This window comes from Tamandua tetradactyla, chromosome 1, assembly GCF_023851605.1.
Source record: "Tamandua tetradactyla isolate mTamTet1 chromosome 1, mTamTet1.pri, whole genome shotgun sequence".
Classification (NCBI taxonomy): domain Eukaryota; kingdom Metazoa; phylum Chordata; class Mammalia; order Pilosa; family Myrmecophagidae; genus Tamandua; species Tamandua tetradactyla.
Genome location: NC_135327.1, coordinates 107,683,505 through 107,698,892, shown reverse-complemented (window position 1 = coordinate 107,698,892; position 15,388 = coordinate 107,683,505). Strand labels below are relative to the sequence as shown.

The window sequence follows — 15,388 nt, the reverse complement described above, 5'->3', positions numbered from 1 at the left end:
GTTCTCAACTGGAGGAGATTCTGTTCCTGAAGGGGCATTTTGCAATGTCTAGAGACATACTAATTGTCATGACTAGGAGTAAGGTTTGCTACTATATCTAGTATTTTGAGGCCAGGGGTGCTTCTACAATTCGCAGGACAGCCCACCACAACAAAGGATTATCTGGTCCAAAAATGTCAGTAATGCAAATATGAAAAAGCCCAGCTCTAAAGAATGACTCAATTTTATATTTATGCTGGTGTATATTTTCCCCCTTGTACCTATAAGTGCTTTACCTTAAATGTAAGAGCTCCTAGCATTATGAAAAGAATAAAAAGGTAATAAATAATAATAGCTACCATTTATTAAGCACTTGCTATGTGCCAAGACTTGAGCAAAATGATTTTCAAATGTCCCATTAAATAGGAACCCTAGGGCAATCCTTACAATTGATGATGTATATTTTTAAAAATTGATAATCATAATAAAATTTTACTTTAATAAGGGTTTGAGTATCAGGAAAATCATCGTGTCTTCCTGTTCCTAGATCTTGACTTTGACAACCTGATATGTTGCAGTTGTCTATTAAGTCCTATGAATCCTCCCTTAGAACCATTTCTCAATTCCCTCTACTTGGCTCTTCTTCCACTGCCATCACTCAACTTTGGGCCACCATCAAATTCTCCAAAATTAGGGTAATTACCTCCTTATTTATATGCTATCATTACACTTACTATCCTCTCTAATCTATTTTCAACCCTGCTATATATTTTTTTAAATTAAATTTGGGCAATAACATTCCTCTGCAAAAAATCTTTCAATAGCTCCCCAAGGCCCTCAGGATCTGGTTTTGTCTCTTGCCATTCTATTCCCCTAGACACCCACCCCTCCCCCATAAATAGTGTAGTCTTAAAATACCAAATATCATGTCCCAAGGATTGTTTGTGCTCTTGAGAAAACTAATTTTACCATTAAAATGAAGCTGTCAGGTTTATTAGAATTCTAATGAGTAATGCAAAACAAATTAAAACCTCAACTAATTAGCAATGTTCAGTCAATGTGTGGTCAGGCAGGCAACTGGAAAGGAGAAGAAAAAGTCATGGTTTCCACTGATGTTCTTTTCCTATGCTGATGTCAGGCATGGCTATTGTAGAGTAGGGAGTGATGAGGGAGAGAGTGAAAGACAGTGAGTTGATGGCAGGCCAGTAGGGAAAGTGGGAAAGGATAGGAAGCCAACTGGCACCCATACCTTCCTGCCTTGAATGCTTTCTCCTGCCTGTGGGAAGTATGGCTCCCTTCATGACTTAACAAAAGCCATGGGGAAACTATTGGTGGTCCTCCTGCATGAGTGCTGACATAACTTAGTGGTAATGGGTCTGAAACAATGAGATAAACAGCACAGGTGCCTCTTATAGCTTCATAACTTGTGAATGTTGCAAAATGAAGGGGAAGCATTGTAAACAATTAAAGAGACCAGTTTTCGAACTTTGGATACCAATCTAAAATGGCTTTTCTGAGATGTGAGAGCGGCATGAATAAAATTTCCAATAAATGCTCCTTAAGGTGGAGGGGTAGACATCTGTTTATTGAAGTCTATTCACAAATGACTGAATAGTTCTATTAACTGGTAAATAAATAAATCATGGTTATGATTTATTCCTTTGATGAGCTTTAATAAAAATACAAAACTAATTTACAATCGAGAGCATTTATTTCTGCACATATAAAGCTCCGAATACTTGATCAAGAGCTCTTTCTTAAGGATTTTCTTTCTGCTAGATTGTCAAGGTATCATTTTTGTATTTCATTTACCTGCTGTTCTTAGATCCTACCTGTCCCTCCTCTATGACTGTGCCAAGTCTCATCCTTTCAATTCAAACATGTTAACTTATATTAAGGTTATAGGGTTAATATTAAAATATATTAAGGTTATCATTGCAGGGTAATGGAAAACTTTTTAAATTCCTTATGCATTTTCCAGCTGGGTTAGGAATTTAATATTTATAACATTTACCTTTACTTCTTTTTTTTAATCTGGCTCAATGGTTCTCAAACTTTTGTGGGCATAAAGACATACTGTTTAGAGTTGAATGCCCCATATCATATATTCAATACTATATGGTTTATTTGACGAATTTTACAGATTACTTTCAGTTATTCATATGCACTGAATTTACAAAATTAACATTAAAAAAAGTGTGGCTCCCCATATTATGAGGAGAATGGAAAAGTGGGAAGGACAAGACACTGAAGAATTACAGTTTCTTTCCTTTAGAAAGACACAAAACTCTGTGATCACATCATCAGTTGTACAAGTCAAACTAAATGTTGGGGTGGTCAAGAAAATGGAACTTCATGAGCATGAGGGTTATAAGGAAAGGTCTTGTTAAAAAAAAAAAATGAACATTTGAAGGTCATGTCAGGTAAGAGGATGGTGCTGGGCCTTATCTTCTAGTTGTGCATGGTGCCTGTTTTGAGTTGTTAGCACTGAGTCTAACCTGGCAGAGTTTCTGACTCCATTCAGATTCCAGAATCCTCAGGTTAGCTAAAGAATTTATCAGAAGGGCAGTGTGCCAGAGAAGAGGGGATGGTTTATAGACGAGCAGAAAGAAATATGGTGCAGAATTAGACCATCATTCGGGAGCACTGACTCAAAAGAGCTGGAGCAGGTGAGAGCAGAGAAACAAAAACTAGGACAAAACAGAGCAAGAAGACAGCAATGGGATGCAAGAAGATCAAAGGATGTTTTCAACCAACTCTGGAGCGACGTAAACCGACTGTCTCGCGGTACATTCACGCATGGTATTGTGTGCTTTGCTGGCCTGGGGCTTGTGCTTAAGAATGATCAGAAACACATCAGGAAGAGACGATATGGAGGGAAGAAAATCATTACTCATAAGCAGATTGGAAATGGCCTTGGCATTATCTGAGGAGAGAGCCTTGGCACATAATGGGCAATTCATAATATTTTTGGTGACAATGGATATTTGTATGTGGAGCTCGATCCAATGAGACTATGTGGTGCAGAACTGGGAAAAAATATTGTTAGAGCCAAAGGCCTAGTCTGGAATACAGAAGCTTTGGCCTAGATGTGGTAAGGGAAGTTTGTTTTAAGCTAGTTTAAAACATCCTTTTCATCACACTGTCCAAGCACAGCTAGAGCTAAAATAATAAATTATGGCAGCAAAGTTCAATGTCTGTGGTCTTACCAAAAAAATAAAAATTTACAAAATAGATTAAAAATTAGTGTAGAAAATACCTTTTTCTCTTTCATTTTCAGCTCCATGGGATAAAATTTCTAACTAGAAACTACTGTCTGACAGAACTATATCTAAACAACAATGGAATATTTGATATAGAAGGTATATCTTAAATTTTCTCTGTTGATTGAAAAAATTCTCATGTGATAGCCTTCAGCTATGGTATGGCTAATGCTGGGCAAAAATGTGAGTAAACATTTCTGTTAAATGTATGTGATGGGATCTATTATGAGGTAATGTTTTTATTTACATTTCATTTTGAGAAAAGGGCTGTTAGATTGGCGTTATAAATCTAAGTAACATTTGCAAAAAAAGAAGAAAGAAAATAACCTCACCCAAAGCAGCCAACCAAACAAAATCATTTTTGCAGAAAAAAAGAATTTTAAAACAATAATAGTGGAAAGAAATGGACTCTATATTCCCACATTGCAACTGATTATTGGAATTCTTATGCCTTATTGCGTTCTTAATAATAATGCACAATATTCAAGAGCTTATCCTAGAGTTTATTATTACGCGTTATGTAGATATCTCCTTTTTAGTTTATGGTGTAGTGGAGTGGCTAGAGGGAAGTACCTGAAACCGTTGAGCTGTGTTCCAGTAGCCTTGATTCTTGAAGATGATTGTATAATGATATAGCTTTTACAATATGACTATGTGATTGCAAAAACCTTGTGTCTGATGCTCCTTTCATCTACGGTATGGACAGATTAGTAAAAAATATGGATAAAAAATAAACAATAGGGGGAACAAAGGATAAAATAAATTGAGTAGATTGAAGTACTAGTGGTCAATTAGAGGAGAGATAAGGGGTATGGGACGTATGAGTTCTTCTTATTTTTTCTTTTTATTTCTTTTGCTGGAGAGATGCAAATGTTCAAAAAAAGAACCATGGTGATGAATACACAACTATGTGATGTGATGATACTGTGAGCTATTAATTGTATACCATATATAGAATGCTAGACATTCGTATGTTTGCTTGTTAAGGTTTACAATAAAAATATTAAAAAAAAAAAAAAAAGAAATTTGATTGCATCTCTTCAGAGCTTTGGAACACACCACTTAACTTCTAACCTATCTGTGATATCTAGAATAATAATACTAATAATGCACAATGTTAAGACTCATTTCTCCTTGCATCACCTATAATGTATTCTTTGCTTAATCATCTAATTAATATTTAAAATGTTTAAAATCTTGTAAAAATGTTTGTTTTTTTTTTAGGCCTTCACTATTTGCCTTCATTGCATATCCTCATGCTACACCACAATGAGTTAACAAACATTGATGCGACAATGAAGGAATTAAAGGGAATGCTAAATCTGAAGAAACTAAGTATCAATTTATACTTATATATGGCCATAGTTAAAATAATGCTAATGTAAAGAATTTTTCCATTTTTCAAGTTTAAAATTGGAAGAGCAATAATTATATCTAAAATACTTAGATTTTACTGAAAATGAGACTAAATCTCATATCTCATTTTTAAGACATGATTTTGAAAGAATGGATTAAAAAAGATTTTTGCAAAGTGATATGGTCTTTCAAATGTAAGTAAAGAAAGGTGATTTATATGTGAAATCTGTACTTTTCATTTTACCTCAAAATCTATTTTTAAACACACATTACATTATTCCATTTATGTGAAATATCCAGTATAGGCAAATCTATAAAGACAGCAACCCTGAGAGAGAGCTATAAGTCCCATTTAAAAATAGATTAGTGTTTGCTTACAGCTGGGGAGGATAAGGGGGCTGAGTGTTGATAGATAAAGAGGACAGTGTGCCTTTTTGGAGTGATGAAGATATTCTAAAATTGACTGTGATAATGGTTGCACAACTCTGTGAATATACTAAAATTGGTTTGCAATTTTAAATGCATGAAGTGTGTGTTATGTGAATTATAGCTCAATGAAACTGATATGAGAAAGTACTTTTTAAGCCTTCAATGGAAGGACCAGTAAACTTCATTCATGTATATTGACTCATACCCAGCAAGAGAGTGGCTTCAGTACTGAGAGTTGGAAAAATAAATACTACACAGTCCCTACTTGTAGTAGGGGCAATAAGCATGTACCCGACCATAATACAAGAAAAGTGTTCTAGGCATACTAAGGTAAAAGACTTTTTCCAACTTTTGAGTTTGGAGACATTTTTATATTAATGTCATGACATGTTTTTTAGTGTTCATCTGAGACATTGTTTTGTGTACATGTAAACTCTTGTTGATCATGGAAGGGCTTATCAGATCAATATATAATGACCACAAGTTTTTCATCTATTTCCAGTGTTATCAGTTATGTCTAGTGGGTTGAAAAAATTGATGTGTTCTGGGTAGATTCTTTGAATGCAAATATTAAAATCATACCAAGGTCATGACATTTCTGTACTGATTTTGGAGACAGGAGGCTGCTGACTGTTAAGAATTTCCTACAGCTTACAAGAATATATAACTGACATTTTAAATAATGATCATTTTAAAAACATCTTTGAATGCCTTTCCTTTGGAGGAAAATGTTTTTCCTCCATGGTCTCACTTAAATCTCCGCGGCAATCCTTTGAGATGACTAGAATTATTCCCTTTGTAATGGTGGAAATGCAAGGCTCAGAAATTTAACCAAATTCCTAAGGAATGTTGAAATTTAAACTCATGTTTCATTTAGTTGTCCTTTATTCATTCAATGTTTGTCATTCATTCAATAATATTGCCTACACACTTACCACATGACACTCTGCTAGATAATGGGGATACAAAGGTGAACGAGGTTGTATTGGGACCTTTATGGAACTTACAGTTTTGTCCTTCGCCTAAATATTTCTTAGAGAGCTGGAGTGGCTTGCTTAGCAACTACTTGGACAATTTGCTAAATGTAAGAACTCAATGATTTAAGCAAATTTACCTTATGCAACATCATCTGGATAGCAGTAAACAGTAGTGAACAGAATTGTGCCCTGAACAAGGGTGCTTGGCTCTGGAGTGAAGCGAACCTGAAATCCAGCCCACGCCCCCTCTTCACCAGGTCCCCAAGCACAGGGTTGTGCCAGCCCTGACATGGGCTCTCTGGAGATGCCTTTTCTAATTCTTTCAAAGCCTCCTCAGCCAGTGGCAGCTGGTAGCATAATGTCCACATTTTACCTGTCAGAAAGCGTAAGTGCCCTTTCCTTAAAATCATAGTGAGCTAATTCAGGTTATATGACTGTTCCAACTGAGAATCTTATAGTAGGATCATTTTTTTGAAATGGAGAAAATGTTATGTCCAACTACAAAAGGAATTTTCTGAAAATTCTTTGCAGCAAAAATTCACATATTGAACCCATGCTCCATTTTGGTGATAGGTATAAGGGAAAAAAAATATTTGTATTTACTAGATACTAATTTTATTTGTGCAGTAATCTACTCAATTTGGTTTTTATGAGCCTCATTTGCAATCACAGATTAGATTCAGCTCATTAACTAAAAGGAGAAATACATGTATTTCAAATGTTAGACTTCTTGTCTTTTCACATTGTAAAACCATATAAAAACCTAAGGCACTATTATTCCACTTCAAACACAAGTTCTTCAGAGGGTGAGAAAACAGCCTAGAGGGTAAACCTCTAATCCGTAAATGCCTCCATGGCATCTATGAGGAGAGCTGCCAAGCAATTGCCCAGGAGACACAGGGCTGGATGCTTCAGGGAGGCCTGAACAGTTGCCGAGTGTGAGGTCCTGGTAACTGGAATTCCTGACTTTCAGACTGAGTCAAGAGTGCCCCGCCTCTTCTCTCCGGGCGGTCTACCTTTCCACACCCTTCCTCCTCAGCTCCATTTACCCCTTCCCTCCCTCCTCCTGCCTCCTTCTAAATCAGAATCGCCCTGTGTCAAAGAACCACTTAACGGGCCAATGACTTTGACAAACCTTCAGTTTCTCTGCCCCTTTTCCACGCTAAGGAAAAAAATACCACTACCAATACAGTGCCAACAAACGCAACCACAAATAAACGTAGTCCATTTTTCTGTTCCTAAACCTGCAGCCTCCTCATTTCTCTTAAACTTCTCTGTGTTTCATTAAACTTCACTGCTGGAAAATATGCCCAGACCGCCTCCATTCCATCATTGTTAGGACCTGCTTTCTAGCAGAGCTTCCAGGATTGGCCATTGGAGACCCGAAGCGTTCTTTTCAGGAGCGCTCGCCCCATGTCCACAGGTGCTGCTCTTAAACCTGTCCTATGAGTCACCTTTGGGTCTCAGTCCACTGCTAACGGCCAGCACAGCAGGGAGCTGAAGATGCTGGGAGGGGAGAAGGGGACCATGTCCTCTCGGGGCTCTTCATTTGAGCCTCTTTACATGAAATGTCTCTCAAGGTAAGGCCACCTTTGGGACAGAAAGACCCAACAGTGTCTTATCACTGTTATTTGTCCTAACGAAGAGAATGTTCTGATCCTTCCACCTTCTTCGTTTCAGCTTTAGTCTATTTTTGCCTTTTAAAATTTGAGGATATTTGCCTTTTAAAATTTGAGGATAATTTCCTTATTTGACAAAAGCATATGGTGCATGGTTACCCACAGATTTTGGTTAAAATAAGGTGGTGATCATGAAGATGCTGACCTTATTAAGTAACTTTGACCCAGAAATCTTAAAATCTTGTGGTTTGATCAACAGTTGAACTTCCACAAGTTCTTCTGCAGAGGCACAGATTATAACTGCTTTTAACTTCCTTATATTATTTCCCCCATCTGTTAAAATGGGTGCATTGGCACCTTATTAATTACATCAACATTCTGCAAATGCTGCCTTAAAAACTGTTGGGTTCATGTAAACAACTTTAAATTCTGATTTAAAAGTTAAAAAAATTAACTTGAATGGAATACTTTTTCTTCTTGTCTATTTCAATAATAAGTAGCTTCACACATGTAACTCGTGTAACTCAAGTGTATGTAGTAAGGTAGCTATTTTGATATATTATTGGGTAAATGTAAATTGCATAGACTCAGAATTCCAAATAAGATAAGCAAGACAGTGCTGGCGCCACTGAGGTGTAGTCTCTTATTAGCCTAGAGGGAAGGTGGATTAAATAGTATTAACTATTGAAAGTGAAAGTGTAAGCAATTTCACTTTCATAGTTTCTAAAGGAATGTGCCCATACATCATAGAAGACTTTTAGAACTTTCAGACACAGGAAACCGATTTCATATCTTAGAAACTTAATTTATGTTAATTTTAGTAGCATCAATCCAAAACTCATAAATCTGAAATGATAAATGTTTAATAGTATAGAAGAGAAAAGACAGTTAAAGATGTGACTGCTCCCTCCCAAAATTTAAGAGCTAGGAAAAAAGTGAAGAAGAAGAAAAAAAAAGATGAAATGCCTTTCAAATTATTTAATTCCATTTATTTTTTAAAAATTAATCAGGCAGAGGGTGGGCAAACAGCCTACTTCTCTGACCTTCTGTCACTCATATTTCACTTTATGCTATGATGAATGGTGACTTGCCACAAGCACATGGACTTTTAAGTATTGAGGCATTCCTAATGAGTAATTTAAGAGAAGTGAATACAAGTTTTGTGTTTCATTTAACTGAAGTTAAGAGTTTTTAAATTTACACACAAAGTTACTTGACTAAGAGTGAGGATAGAAAGTCAATAAATAAAATAGTAAGGTTTTCAGAGGAAAAAGAGGATATGAAAAAAGAAGATGAAGAGTAAACATCATTGAAAGATGTGGATAGATTTGCCATTAACAAATGTACAGGGTTATGGGGTGTCAAATGTGATTCCTCAAGATACTAACCACAGAGCAGACCTCTGCATTAAAGCATCTGTGACTTCTTCTTCCTCCTAAACCCTCAATAAAAAACAACTGCGTTTTGCTTTTATATCCTTGAAGGATACCCTTTGCTCTGCTCTCTAACGCAAACTGGAATGTGTGATCCCTACGGATTTGTAAAAGATAGTCTTTCTAACTGATTTAATACACATCTGTTCTGGTCTCTATCCTGTAGTCCTAGAGCTGTAATTATTTACCACTTAAATTTCTTCTCTTTTACAAATTAAAATTCAAGCCATTTTTGTCACTTAAAGAATTCCATTTCCCTTTTCCTCTCCTTCCCCAAATACATACGTATTTTCTCTTTTAAATCTCTTTGTTGTTTCTGGCCCTACGTTCCCTTGAAGGCCGGGCCTCACTGCACCAGGTGTCTTCCATTGTCTGTTTTAAGACCCTCTAAAGGTCATGTTTTCCATGGGGAACAGCTATATATAATTATTTTTTTAACCAGAAAATTATGTTTATATGACAAACATCAGGACATTTTATGACCTATAGAGAAAACATCCACATGATCAAGTTTTTCCGTTTTCATCTCAATAGTTGGTTGTCTTTTAGCCTGGCCCCAGCTTCCCAGTCTTTAGGTCGCAGGCTGTTCGTTATAAACATCAAGCAACTGTTTTCTGGGTTTCCAATGCTTAATATTTTCATGCCTTTATCAAACTTCTTTGTATTTTGTGAATAGTCAAATGCCCCAGCAGTATTCTAAACTGCACATGCACATTAAATGAACCTCATGTTGGGTGATATATTTGTGCAATAGTTGGAGCTCTTTCTGCTACTGCCATCTTGTGGTTCTCAGCAGATATATTTTCCAGAGATTGCATGTAGGCAGAATCCAAATCCAAATTTCCTAACTGGGAATCATAAAAGTTTTATTTCACACCCTATTTAAGTCACCCTATTTAACACTACCTAATAGGGAAAATATCTTTTTCCTGAAAAACAAAAAAGCTCATGACTTCCATTTGAAATTTTTTTTTTAATGTACCAACATGCTGTTTCCTAAGGCATGTGATTTCAGAAATGCCATCTCACCTCCAGTCACTGTACAGGAGTGTATGATTCATTACTTATCTTAGCTTCTGTGCACAGGCACCTCAAAACCACCTGAGTCTCGTCAGATGTAGACAAACGCCAGGGCACACATCTGCCCTGTGGAGATTTAAGCTGTTTCTGTATTTACATAGTCTGAATTATGTGCATTGGTGTGGACAGTGAGGATAAAATTTATGTCAGAGCAAAGTATATCGCATCACTGCCCCACAGGGCACCCCTGTGAACTGTGAGATATGGGGAAAAGAACAAGACAAACAAATGCTTGAAAAAAGAGTCAAGACTCCCACACAACTGTAGAGCTGTGTTCTGGTAGCCTTGTTTTCCTGAAGATGACTGTGTAATGATATAGCTTTTGATTGTTTGAAAACCTTGTGTCTGAGGCTCCTTTTATCTACGGTATGGACAGATGAGTGAAAAATATGGGTAAGAAATAAACAAATAATAGAAGGAACAACGGTTAAAATAAGCTGAGTAGACTGAAATACTAGTGGTCAATGAGAGGGAAGGGTAAGGAATATGGCATGTATGAGTTTTTTCTTTTTTTTCTTTCTTTTGCTGGAGAGATGCAAATTTTCAAAACATGATCACGGTGACGAATATACAACTATGTAATGATATTGTGAGCCATTGACTGTAACCATGTCAAGAATGTTTGTGTGTCAAGAATGTTTGTTGTTTACAATAAAAACATTTTAAAAAGAAAAAAAAAGACACCATACAGCTAGTTTCTCTTCTACTAATTTACTTAGGGACATGTTAATATTTTCCTCAGGTATGGGTCAATGATCTGTCTCAACACTCAACCCAATGCTTAGCAGACAGTAAGCACACAATAAATATTTGTTGACTGAATTTAACAGATAGGAAAAATAAGGGCTGCTCTGAAAAAGTAACGGTTTAGTGAGGCTCTGCGTTTGCTATGAAGCAGAACTTTACGTATCCTTATGTTTTACATTAAAATCCTGCAATTCCCTATATTTTCTTAAGTGATAAATGAAATTAATTTCTAATCTGACATCTTACTTTGAATTCTTCCTTTGCAGGTCTCTACCAAAACCCTTTGACCCAATACAACTTCTACCGTTTATATATAATCTACCACCTTCCAGGAGTGGAGATACTTGATAGAAATCGTAAGGATCTTTCAGAAAGATAGTTGAAAACCAGTCTTATAATTTAAAAATGTAGAATACCTTTGAAACTAATTTTCTTTGTAAATGAAAAATTTAAAATTATCTATTTTGAAATTTTTGCCATCTGAAATTCACCCTATTTAGGGATTCTTGTCTCAACTACGTTATTGGAAAGGCCATCAAACTAAGAGTGAGGAAAGGCCCCAGGTTTGAAATTAACAAATTGGATGCCAAATCATTTACCTCATGGCACTTTAGTTCCTTATTTCTAAAAGGAAGGAATCATACTAAATCTCCTAAGACTGACTGAAGTTATAAAATTCACATTTTTTGAAATTCTGTACATACATATTAAATTGGTATAATCAATGGTAACTTCTTCATGAATACATCTGTAGACATTATATAAACTACCATGTCTGACTTATACAATCCACAAAAGAAAATCGGTCTCAGAGCATTACATTTTACATTTTTAGGGACATTTTTAGAGATCTGTTTTATTCCAAGTGCCTTTTTTACCTACTTATCTACCTGTCTTCTATCTATCTCTACAGGTTTGAACATTATCAATAATTTATGGTTGAGTAACTTCTTTCCATGAAGATATATGAAGACCTTATCTCTTGATATATAGCCCCGAGTAAATGAAGGGACATGCCATAGCTACTGTTCTTGTGTCGAGGCTGTATCAGACTGCAGGATGGTTCTGTGCACTGAGATTTGAGGGGCACATATTGAGCATTTGTCAGATTGAGGAAATAACTGATAGCTCTTTATAAATTAGTTTTAAGAGGATGTTCTCATATAACCAAGCTCACATAAATATATTTCTGAGAGTATTCAATATTTTTTAATCACAATATTTTTTGCAAATTTACACATGGTGCCATGAAGTAATGCTATTTTTGCATTTATCAGGGGTTACAGAAAAAGAAAGAAGATCAATGATTACCATTTTTAACCATGAAAAGGCTCATCTTCTCCAATCAATAGCATTCAGAGGGAAAGTAGATGCCTCTTGGGATCCTAGATCACCATTTAAGCAAAAACCAGCCCAGAGAGTACCTTCAGGTATTTTGAAAAGAATGTAATTAAAATTCCTCAACCTTCTGAGTAGACTGATAATAATAACTACAATTTATAAATAGCTAACTACCTAGTAGTGGAATAATTTCCCATTTTTAAATTTTATTAGCCTAATTAAAGTGAATATGTAATTTTCATCTTCACTCTGGTATATTAAACTAAGGTAACAAGATAACAATGAGATAATACACTGAGGGCCTTACTCCAGTATGCACAGTTTGTAACCTATAATTGTTATTATCACCACTTAACAGGACAATTTCACCTATCAAGAGTAGAAGTTTTGGAAAATATTTTTAAAATGATAAAGAAGAAATAAAGATCCTCTCCCATTCCTCCACCAAGATATCATTGCTAATATTTTGTTTGTACTCACACATAAACATTATATGCAAGTATAACTTGCATATCTTCAATGATATTTCATCAGGGTATTTCTTATATGTAAAATAAATGGAACTATAGTTAAACAAGTAGGGATTTATTTTGTTTGTATAACAAAGTGAAAAAAAGGTAGGGTGTGGTTTAGCCTGCAGGTCCTATCATGTCACAGTGTTGAGGAATACCCCTATTTTTTTGTTCTGCCATTTTTAGTGAGTTTTATGGTTGCACAGTGACTGTGTGTCACCAGCATCATGTAGCCATTCTGGGATGGAAGAAGGGGAGTGATTAAAAATGCAAAAAGAGAAAAGCTTTTTTGTTCTAGTTTGTTAGCTGCCAGAATGCAATATACCAAAATGGAATGGCTTTTAAAAGGGGAATTTAATAAATTCTAAGTTTACATCTCTAAGGCTGAGAAAGTGTCCCAATTAAAATAAGTCCAATTGTTTTTAGAATTAAGAAATGTCCAGTCTAAGGCATCCAGGGAAAGATACCTTGGTACAAGAAGGCCAATAAAGTTCAAAGTTTCTCTCTCAGTTGGAAGGGCACACAGTGAACATGGCAGCATCTGCTGGCTTTCTCATGGCTCTATCTTCAAAAGGGACTCTCTCCAAAATGTTTCCTCTTTTAAAGGATTCCAAAAGCAACTCCACCTTCAATGGCTGGAGACACACCTCCATGGAAATCAGCAAATCAAAAGTTACCACTTACTCCAAGGTCACATCTCCATGGAAACAATCAAAATGCTCCCACCCAGCAATACTGAATGAGGATTAAAGGACATGCCTTTTCTGGAGTCCACCACAGATTCAAACTGGTACATTTTTCCTTATGGCATTTTGCCAAAGAGACAGCATACACTTGAAAAATAAAGCAATTTTTCTAGAAATTAAGGGGGATTTTTTAAATTAGAATGTAATTTTGAGGAAATTACCCAGAATGCAACATGGAAAAGAAGATATTAATTAAATGTTGAGAGAAGGTGACATTAGAAAGAGAAAGTCCAAGATAAGCTTAGTAACAATTCCTGAAGGAAAAATATAGAAACACTGAGGCAAAGGTGATGCTTGAAGTGATACTGACTGGGAATATTTTTAATTGATAAATTATATGAATCCTTAGATTCATCAGACATGATGAATTCAAGGAAATATATGTCAAAAAAATTCAGCATCAAAGGCAAAAAGAAGATCATAAAGCCATCAGAGAGTGCACATTACCTACAAAAGAGTAAGAGATGACAACCTACAGTTACAACAGATTCCTTAACTGCAAATATGGACATCAGAACACAGTGACTTTTGAAACGCTGAGGGAAAAGAATGGTCAGCTGAGAATTCTATAACCAACTAAATTATTATCAAGAATGAGTAAGAGAATTAATTATGTGAAATCACTGAATGAAGCTGAATGTGAGAATGATAGAGGGAGGAGAGCTGGGTGACAAATGAAATCAGAAAGAAAGACGATGAAGACTGAGATGGTATAATCTAGGAATGCCTAGAGTGTATAATGATAGTGACTAAATGCACAAATTTTAAAAATATTTTTGCATGAGGAAGAAAAAAGGAATGTCATTACTGCAGGGTGCTGTAAATAGATGGTAATTAATATTTAAAAATTTTACCTTATGTGTGAGACTAAAGCAAAAAATGTTTATTTGGTACAAAATTTATATTTTGACTAGTGCAGTTCCTAATATAACTTAGGTAGACAGCTTAATTGAACACCATAAGTACATGAAACCTTGAATAGGACATGAGATTTTGTTGATTTGTCCAGAGGGATGCCCCAATAAATCCCAGAGTGATTTGAGCAGTGAATAAAAAGTATTTGCAGAGTCCCCTTCAGGGAATGGTGAGAAAGGGGGAAAATTCAACTTCCCCAAGTTGAATTCTTGATATTCTCACAAGCAGGGGGACAACCAAAACAATAGGCTGAGCCCCCAATCTTGGGGTTTGTTCATATGAAACTTGACCCCACAAAGGATAGGTCAAGTCCACTTAAAATTAAGCCTAAGAGTCACCCCCAAGAGAACCTCTTTTGTTGTTCAGATGTGGCCTCTCTCTCCAGCCAACACAACACACAAACTCACCACCCTTCCCCTGTCTAAGTGGGACATGATTCCCAGGGGTGTGGATCTTCCTGGCAACATGGGATTGAAATCCTAGAATAAGCTGGAACTTGGCACCAAGGGATTGAGAAAAACCCTGGAATGAGCTGAGATTCAGCATCAAGGGATTGAGAAAACCTTCTCGACCAAAAGAGGAAAGAGTGAAATGAGACAAAATAAAGTGTCAAAGGCTGAGAGATTCCAAACAGAGTCGAGAAGTTATCCTGGAGGTTATTCTTATGCATTAAATAGATAATCACCTTGTTAGTAGAGATGTAATGGAGAGGCTGGAGGGAATTGCCTGAAAATGTAGAGCTGTGTTTCAGTAGCCATGTTTCTTGAAGATGATTGTATAATGATATAGCTTTCACAATGTGACTGTGTGATTGTGAAAACCTTGTTTCTGATGCTCCTTTTATCTACCTTATCAACAGATGAGTAAAACATATGGAATAAAAATAAATAATAGGGGGAACAAATGTTAAAATAAATTTAGATTGAAATGCTAGTGATCAATGAAAGGGAGGGGTAAAGGGTATGGTATGTATGAATTTTTTTCTGTTGTC

The 15,388-nt window shown here is 35.9% G+C and overlaps 1 protein-coding gene across 8 annotated transcripts in view; it reads left to right on the top strand.

The window, feature by feature from the left end:
- The window catches only part of LRRC72 (leucine rich repeat containing 72), a 48,268-nt gene that overhangs the window by 28,610 nt on the left and 4,270 nt on the right, over positions 1-15,388 (top strand). For 3 of the 8 annotated variants that reach the window (XM_077122388.1, XM_077122391.1, XM_077122394.1), the window contains 5 exons: positions 527-674; positions 3,260-3,341; positions 4,467-4,577; positions 11,150-11,239; positions 12,161-12,313. In XM_077122388.1, the coding sequence (XP_076978503.1) occupies positions 549-674; positions 3,260-3,341; positions 4,467-4,577; positions 11,150-11,239; positions 12,161-12,313 (562 nt within the window). In that variant the 5' untranslated portion in view covers positions 527-548. Of the gene's footprint in view, positions 1-526; positions 675-3,259; positions 3,342-4,466; positions 4,578-11,149; positions 11,240-12,160; positions 12,330-12,582; positions 12,703-15,388 lie in introns of those variants that run through there. The other 5 variants (XM_077122410.1, XM_077122383.1, XM_077122384.1 and 2 more) reach the window with 3 other exon arrangements.